Below are 9,112 nucleotides of genomic sequence, written 5' to 3'. Positions count from 1 at the left end.
ATTATTTACTGTTCTTCTAGAATTTCCACATCATTATTATGAATAATAATCATCTTTCACTTAGGGTAATAGACTTAAGTAAACTTACTAAAATGTTAAAAGTCTTTCCCTATGCATTAGTGCCGCATGATTTGACTTTGAAGATGGTCTTAAAATTAACTGCTGAAATGGGATGCCATCCTATAGGCTACATAAATTGTTTCCACAAGACTGTATGCTCTTTTTGCCCTCTGCTGGTAGAAATGTTTTAAAGCAATTGTGAATCGTTTGGCTGAATTGGGCAACCAAATTAATACTAAATGTGACCTCATCTGTTGTGTCATTGACCAAAATAAAGGAAGACAAAAAAAAGAACACCTGCTAGTTTCGATATGCATGACTGTTACTGTTACCATAATAACCACAACACATGATGCATTGTAAGTTCAGTCAGACTTGTCAGACTGGAAATAGTACAACAATTAAGGTTAAGAGAAGCCTGGAAACAAAGCCTGAGAACGATTCGTTCATGTCTGAACCTGAAATCTTTGGCAAATGACTCTTAAAATGGCATAAACACTCTGGAATGCTCTTACAACGGAGGGACAACACATTTCTCTCTGTCCCTCTTTGACAGAACTCCACTTCGCACGCGCACGCGCGCACACGTACGGTGCACATTTTCAGTTTAGATACAGCTATAGTGCTCTAAACGAATGATACTCATGAGATGACAAGCACCTGTCACCAACCACGCCCGGCCATGGTGAATTGAATCACTTTTGTGTTGAAATATCGCTTTGTGACACTGCATAAATAGCAGTGGAGAAGTGGTGAGGACATCGTAGCCTAAGTAGTGGCACTCTTGTAGCCTACGGATACGGAATGATGGCTTGGACAATAGTTTTGCTGCTCAGTGTTCTTGTTGCGCTTCTGTTTATGTCCTCACGCTGGAGGTAAATGTTTTTTATTTGTTGAACAAAGTATTTGTTTATTTAATATGTTGAAGGCTACATATCGACGAAAGATATTGACAAAAAACAGACCTATCAATTGAGATATTTGATCAATTATCCGATAGTTACTTGGTGACTTAGTTATTCATTCGTATGCGTTTGCTTTCTTTTAACAAATCCGTTTATATTTACGTAATTATTTACTCAATAGTTATGCCGGTTCAAAATACTCTGTAACAAAATAGTATTCCCATAACATCCGTATATTCCGTGAATCATGAACCCGTCAGACTGTACACTACTGAACGAGTTGAAAAGCTTGGGCATAATATGTCTGAACCAATCAGTTGAGATGTTGACAATTGTTAATACGAGCTTGTAGTCCTATGTCAGAATCAAAATAGGCTTTATCCGCCAAGTAAGTTTATACAAACAATGAAATTCCTGCCACAGTAAATACGATAAACGAATAAAATAGTCTCAAATTTAAAAAGTAAAAATGTACAACAGTAAATAATTCTAAACAATACTATTTCAGTCAGAACACTCACGTTATTGTGCGTGCGTGTGTATGACTTTATAGTGCCGCCTATCGAGATAAGCCTATGGACTGAGAAACGGATGGGTGATATGAGGCGCGCTGCCCGAGTGCCATGCCTGAACCTTCGCTCATGCAATGTAAAATATAAAATAGATAGCGTAATGTTGACGTTCAAGTTTTTAGGTTTGTAGTTGGCATTCATGTACTTGTGTTTGACAGAAAGAAAAATGAGCCACCTTTAGACAAAGGGTTCATTCCTTGGCTTGGACATGCCCTTGAGTTTGGGAAAGATGCTGCCAGGTTCCTGACTAGGATGAAACAGAAGCATGGAGACATTTTTACGGTAAGAACTCAATAATCATAGTCCCAGCCTTCTTTAGTTAACTCTCAACACCTGTTTTATCACACAGCACATTGTAGCGTAATCATAAAAATCAGTTCACATCAGTGGTGAAACCCTCTGAAATCTTGAATGGTCTCCAGGTTCGTGTTGCTGGTCGTTATGTGACCGTCCTGTTGGATCCCAACTCCTACGATGCCATCCTGAATGACACGTCTTCTCTGGACTTTACTGGCTACAAACACTTGCTTATGGAGCGGATCTTCAGCCTGAAGCTGCCCACTCACAACACAGACACAGAGAGGGTCTGGATGAAACAGTACGTTGGATGGACTTCTAATAAACATGTACAATCTGCCTTTGGTTTGGTCATACTGCAAGAGGACTATACCTTAGTACTACAGTATACCACCATTTTCTTGGTCCGTATGTGTCCAAACATGCGGGGAAAATTTATTGTACCATATCTTACAAAAGGATAATTCCCCTTAGGCTAGGGGTTACCGCTTCCTCTTTCTTGAAGGCAGTTGTCCAATGCATGTACTTTTCTAACAAAGTCTAACCCTAAACTGTTTTGGAAGATGTAATTCAAATGCTATGCCAACTTAAGTACATAATAATAGTTCTCTTTGTTGCTCACAGGCAATTTCAGGGTGTGAGCCTCAACCGCCTGAGCAGCTCAATGCACAGTCACATGCAGGCCCTGCTGACAGACCACCAGAGGGATGGCCCTTCAGACTGGAGGCAGGATGGCCTCTTCAACCTGTGTTACAGCCTGCTCTTCAGGTAAGGCAAAACAAACAAAAAAATAGAAGTTTGGAATCACAAAAACACCCATAGTGTAGTCAGTACTTCATTCACTGTAGGCTTGGAGTCCTGTACGCTACCATGAAATAACCCTGTAGATTTCTACATTCCTACTCAAGAGGAACTTGACTCTGTACTGTGACACAATCTCAACCAGGAAGTGCTTTTGGTGTTCAGGCCGCTCACTTGGAATTGGACTTAAAAACTACAGTAGCTGAAGCTGGAGTTTGTTTCTATACAGTATGATTTATAGTATTTTGTCTTTAGGGCTGGATATCTCACATTGTTTGGTTCAGAAAACAACAACATTGGAGATGTAACCACTGTCTACAATGAGTTTCGCAAGTTTGACGATTTTCTCACAAGATTGGCACGCTCAACACTCAATCACGGTAAAATAGTAGGACAGACACCTGTTGTATTTAGATGAAGTATTATGACTTATCATAATATATAAATACCATCCCCTTAGTGTGTATCTCTGTCTTTGTGTGTAATTTCTAAATGTATCCATGTTGCATTTGTCTCAGGGGACAGGAAGACAGCCATCTCGTGTAGAGAGCGTCTGTGGGAGCTTCTGAGCCCCACCTGGGGACCTGGGCTGGGGACGCCACTCAGGACGGCAGAGGGCCCAGACGGCCTCTCCTGGCAGCAGAACTATCTGCAGTATCTAAAGGAGGACGGGGTGGGTGCTGAAATGCAGAAACGAGCCTTGCTGCTGCAGCTGTGGGCCACCCAGGTGAGCGTTCACAAGACACAAGCCACACACATGCACACACGCTCCGAGAAAACCAAAAGGTCCATACACTTTAGGAACAAAACGTTTGGGGCACACCCCTTGGGGCATGCTTGAACGCTCCCAGTGTCCTGTGGTAGGTTCACCGCATTCTTCTTTCACAGAGATGCGGAACTCCTATTTGAAGTTCTTGTGACGCAACTTCTTGTGAACACAATGAATCATACAGAACAGAATGTGAGTTCCAGCACTCCTGTAAAAAATCTGGTTATCTAACAGCAACCTGTAACATGTAACCTGCACTTATGAAATAATGTGCTTTTTTCACCAACTTCTTTGAGGTATAATGCACAAAAATATAAATAAATACTAAATCTATGAACATTTGTATATCATAGATTTCAATCACAAATTGACGCTTCCGCCCTTGTTATTGACTGTTCCGCCCTTGTTATGCTTCTGTTAGGTCATCCATGTTGTTAAAGCTCTTCACGATGCTGCTGATACTGAATATTGTTATTTTTACTCTTACATGTCTTGATTGTGCTAAGGTTTACACAGGGGTTATTTATGGGAAGTGTATTGGAGGAATATTGCACTCTGTATTGCACTTTTTATGTCAAACTTTGCAGTGTTTGAATGCTCTAAACAGAGTTTTGTTGTTTTCCATGACAACAAACAAATATATTGAACTGAACACATAACAGTGAGAGCTTTCTCATAGCTTTTTGTTGATATTGCACCGTGTGACCAGGTGAGGGAGTCGTTGTATTGCTAGACACAAGTCTTCACTACAATCCAATGAGTTAAAGATACCCGCCTGCAGCCTGCAGCTGCCCATGCTAAAGGGCCCTGCCTGTTCAGCTGCTCACACCTACTGAGACCAGGGAGGGGCTGAGCGCCTGGAGTCTCCCCCTGGGGTCCTCCGTCTCCTGCCAGCTTGATTAGAGAAGACCCAAGCATCATAGCTCTGCCCCTAATCACATCTGGTGGGACTTCAGAAGACTCTCTGTGTGTCTGGGCTAGGAAGGAGTCTAGGCTAGGAAGGACAGCAGCACTGCGTGTGTGCACAGTGTCAGAGTGGATATGCTCTGTTTATAGTGGCTGTCACCAGGAATGACTCTCAGTGAGGCCCCTGCGATCTCTGATCCTACATTCAGGCAACCAGCTTAACAAATTATTTTCCATTGCAAACTGAAAGGCCAGTATTTCATCACTGCCACGGTAATGATGTAGTCTTAGCTGGACCTTTTGCCTTTTGAGTGCAATGCTGATCACACACCATCACACAGACAGCATGCTTCTGACATAATCCCAACAAAGAGTTGGAGTGTAGGAGTGTAGGCACAATGTTCTTAGTCACTTTTGTTTTGTTTTCTTAGATGGATTTTCTTTTTTTTTGCTTTTTTTTTTGCTGTTGGAAGAGAGGTCCCTGAGCTGGTCTGTGTGTGAGGCCAGCTGGACTGTCCATCATCCACTGTGCCCACATCCATGATGGATCACAGGGAGTGGCTGTCAAACCCAATAAGTCTGACTCACTGTCCTGGCTTCACACAAACACATGTAGCCCACTCCCTTTCTCCACCCCTGTTGCTAACACAGGGGACGAAAACAGCCAAAGACAGGAAACCTTCCGTCTGTATGTGTATGGGGACATGCGTGAGCATGTGTGTTTTTGTGCTGGATAGATTTGTTATTTGACAGGTTGGCCAGACTCGCATGACGTGTGGTCTTTCCATATAGCGTTTCCCCTGTTAGCGAAGGCTTGACCTTAGCTGTGCTGAGGTGAGCATAGAAGCTCCCTCGTCAGTTACTTTCTGACAGGTGCAGACATCTCACCCTAAAAGCCTGGCGCTAGTGTCTATAGAGGCCTGATGGTAGTGTCTATAGAGGCCTGATGGTAGTTTCTATAGAGGCCTGATGGTAGTGTCTATAGAGGCTGACGGTAGTGTCTATAGAGGCTGACGGTAGTGTCTATAGAGGCCTGATGGTAGTGTTTATAGAGGCTGGCGGTAGTGTCTATAGAGGCTGACGGTAGTGTCTATAGAGGCTGATGGTAGTGTCTATAGAGGCTGACGGTAGTGTCTATAGAGGCCTGATGGTAGTGTCTATAGAGGCTGATGGTAGTGTCTATAGAGGCTGATGGTAGTGTTTATAGAGGCTGGCAGTAGTGTCTATAGAGGCTGATGGTAGTGTCTATAGAGGCTGGCAGTAGTGTCTATAGAGGCCTGATGGTAGTGTCTATAGAGGCCTGATGGTAGTGTCTATAGAGGCCTGATGGTAGTGTCTATAGAGGCTGACGGTAGTGTCTATAGAGGCTGACGGTAGTGTCTATAGAGGCCTGATGGTAGTGTCTATAGAGGCCTGATGGTAGTGTCTATAGAGGCTGGCAGTAGTGTCTATAGAGGCTGGCAGTAGGGTATATAGAGGCTGATGGTAGTGTCTATAGAGGCCTGACAGCTTCACTGATTTCTTCTCAGATCACACCCAGCCAATACCTCGTAAAACACCAATATCTCATGAAAGATAAAGACAAGAAAGTCGAATTTTTTCCTTTTCTTAGGAGTGGAATTATTATAGGTTGATATTGAGTCACGTTTTCAGTTGAAAAAGGGATTTCTATCAGATAGTCAGTTGTAGCAGTATATCTATCTTTTGCACGCCGTATTAAGTTCTTTGTGTGTTTGAATGGTTGGTTCAGTGCTTTGTTGTTTCATTCCAGGGTAATGCAGGACCCGCTGCCTTCTGGCTTCTCAGCTTCCTGCTTACTCACCCTGAGGCCATGCGAGCTGTGAGGGAGGAGATCAGAGGGCTGCCTCTGCAGGAGGGGTTCCCACAGCACCACCTGTTGGAAGCACTGGAAAGACTCCATACACCTGTATTTGGTAGGGAGCCCCAAGCATTCCTCTCAATTATTCACTTTGTGTCTTCCACCTCAGGGCAGGGGGGGAACTCTTTTTAACTGTGGGGGATGACTGGAAAGAATAATGGGTCTGATAAATAAAGGAAATGATATGGTTGAGGAAGGAGGTAAATCTTGGTAATGCATAATGGAGTTACCATATTTTACGGAAAATAAGCCGCATTGTGTAGAAGTCGCACCCCCTCAGAATGAGGACTTCGGAGTACAAGCTGCACTGGAATATAAACTGCACTTTCACTTTCATTATGAATTATTCCTCTTTCAAGTAATAAGCCCCTGTTCAAGTGTTGAGAATTAAATTAGCTGCATGGTCTGTCGAGATCTTGAGACATAGACACTTTTTTGTTCTAAAACCGGACTGTAAGCCGTTTCGAAATATAAGTGTTCAAAGCACAAGAAAACAACTGAAAAATTGGAGTATAAGCCGCGGCTTATTTTCTGTAAAATACGGTAGACTCATTGCTGCAGCATTATGATCTCACACTAACATCCTTTGGTCTTGCCCTGTGCTCCACAGACAGTGTTCTGAGAGAGACCCTGCGCCTCACAGCTGCTGCCCTCATCACAAGAGAGGTGGTGAAGGACAAGAACGTCCATCTGGCGAGTGGGCAGGAGTACCATCTCAGAAAGGGAGACAGGGTGTGTCTCTTCCCTTTTCTCAGTCCCCAGATGGACTCCCAGATACACCAGGACCCTCAGGTACAGGACAGACGGACATACAGACATACATTCAGAGAACTCACCAATAGAATGACAAGGCTCTCTTTCAACACTCACTTTCTAGATCGATATATTTCTCTATTGACTTGGGGAGAACAGATTTGACCTGGGTTTTTCCCTTGAGGCGGGCAACCAAAACGAGTATTGTCCTGTAGTTGGTTGGTGCTGTTTAAACAGATTACGAGCTGGAAAGGTTAAAAGGCTGGAGATCCCAAGTGATTAGCTGGTAAAAAGCCTTAATTAAAACAAACACAAGAAGCTTGGCGAGTGTGCTGCAGAGAAGGGGGTTAATCCTAAAGGGATAATCACTGGGTCAGAGGTCAGGACTGGCAGAGCAACGGCAGGTCTCAGTCTCGAATGCACACAGACATATTCTATGGACCATGATTCTATGTACCACACAGTAGCATAGTCTAATTATACTAACATGCCTTTTAATTTCTGCTTTGCAGATATTCCAATATGATCGCTTCCTTAATGCAGACATGACAGAGAAGAGGGAATTCTTTAAGGGAGGAAAGAGGATGAAGTATTACACCATGCCATGGGGAGCAGGGGGAAATGTCTGCGTCGGGAAACATTTTGCTGTCAGTGGCATCAAACAGTGAGTACTTTGGCACCCTCCACTTATGCAAATCAGCCCTGCACTTTTATACATGTCTAATGACCAAGACATGATATCCAATCACATCATGACCACCAGGGCATGATGACGTCATGCGAGTGCTCAATCCCGGAGTGTGATAAACGATCAGTCAGATCAAAGACTGTTGAGTTGAGATGATATGTCTGTGACCCCAGGTTTGTGTTCATGGTGCTTACACGTCTGGACCTGAAGCTGTGTGACCCAACTGATCGTGTTCCACCCATCAACCCAAGTCGCTATGGTTTTGGGATGCTTCAGCCTGATGGAGACCTGCAAATTCACTACAGACTCAAGAAGATAACTGAGACATGACCACCACATTTTATCTGCAACCTGCACCAAACTATTATTTTTACTACTACATCTGCTCAACTTTCCCTTATTATACTGTAAATACTGTACATATAATTTATTCTGGTGTGTTTAATATGAAATAGATGTATTTTTTCTATCGATCAAATGTTTTATACTACTGTTGTACTGTAGCTTTGATTTTTTTTTATTGTATCCCTAAATAAATAATTCGAATGTTTTCGAGTTTAATCGAAGACCACCAACCAAAACAGTTTTTTTGCTACCTTTGTAGACTGACCTAGTTATGATTTTAAACTTAAAAGCAACGGTCTGTCAAACTGTAATTTTTGCTTTGAACAGTGTGATGAAGGGTACAGCTCACAGCCTTCATATTGTAAGGGTTAAACACTAGGCGATTTAAAGCCGGGTGCTGCTGTGGATCCACCTTATGCAGCGAGAGGGAGAGAGAGAGCGTAGTCGCGTCGTCCCTTTACGCAGCAGATGGAGAGGTAGAGAACCGTAGCAATTTTCAACATATAGGCTACTTGTTGATCTGTCCCCGAATCAGGCGTGTTACAGTACAGTATATGGTACATGCGGACATTGGACGCAGTTTAGCATCCCAGCCTAACCATGTCCGAGGCGGAGGAGAGTGCCACGGAGGCATCGTTTGAAAAATAATTGATGAGACCCCGGCAGTAATGAACCAATAGGCTAAGGTTCCACCTTCTTCTATCTTACCGTTTTCTTGCCTGCCGCTGCCGTCGGATGAACTGTACAAAGTTAAGGTGCGTGAAAACGGGTTTCCGTGTCAGACAATCGTCTAAAGGAAAGTAGAACATGCAAATGCAATTTTTAATTTTAATATTTCTTGTAAACCAATGTGGCGTTGATCTAGCCGGTCACTAGGTAATGATTTGCGAACCCTTTCGATGTGCGACATAAAAAATAACAAATTGATTCATTGTTTCTTGCAACAATGTAGCATAATTGAACTACATGGGAAATAACTAGATTACCTGTATAGATAATAACTAAATTTCTCCATAATGCGCATTTGGCCACAGGTTTTTAGGATGGACCAATCCACGGTTTTTCTACAGAGCAAGCGTACTGAATGGGATTTTCAGCAAAGGCTACAGTAATTGTTAAATAAGGCTTGCATTAGAC

At 43.0% G+C, this 9,112-nt stretch overlaps 1 protein-coding gene across 2 annotated transcripts; it reads left to right on the top strand.

Moving 5' to 3' along the window:
* Positions 1-527: 527 nt before the first annotated feature.
* On the top strand, positions 528-8,196 carry ptgis (prostaglandin I2 (prostacyclin) synthase). 2 transcript variants are annotated; one of them, XM_047024624.1, is made up of 11 exons: positions 847-935; positions 1,519-1,613; positions 1,696-1,819; positions 1,960-2,135; positions 2,459-2,602; positions 2,891-3,015; positions 3,154-3,362; positions 6,082-6,244; positions 6,800-6,981; positions 7,455-7,606; positions 7,804-8,196. In XM_047024624.1, exons 3-11 carry the CDS (start codon positions 1,790-1,792, stop codon positions 7,958-7,960), a joined length of 1,338 nt encoding a protein of 445 aa, XP_046880580.1. In that variant the 5' UTR covers positions 847-935; positions 1,519-1,613; positions 1,696-1,789; the 3' UTR covers positions 7,961-8,196. The 2 variants fall into 2 exon arrangements, with proteins under 2 accessions (XP_046880577.1, XP_046880580.1); XM_047024621.1 differs by lacking the exon at positions 1,519-1,613 and having other exon boundaries at positions 528-935.
* Positions 8,197-9,112: the final 916 nt, after the last annotated feature.

The sequence above is a fragment of the Hypomesus transpacificus genome, chromosome 9, assembly GCF_021917145.1.
Source record: "Hypomesus transpacificus isolate Combined female chromosome 9, fHypTra1, whole genome shotgun sequence".
Classification (NCBI taxonomy): domain Eukaryota; kingdom Metazoa; phylum Chordata; class Actinopteri; order Osmeriformes; family Osmeridae; genus Hypomesus; species Hypomesus transpacificus.
Note: the sequence above shows the minus strand (reverse complement) of the source record. Positions and strands in the feature narration are given on the sequence as shown.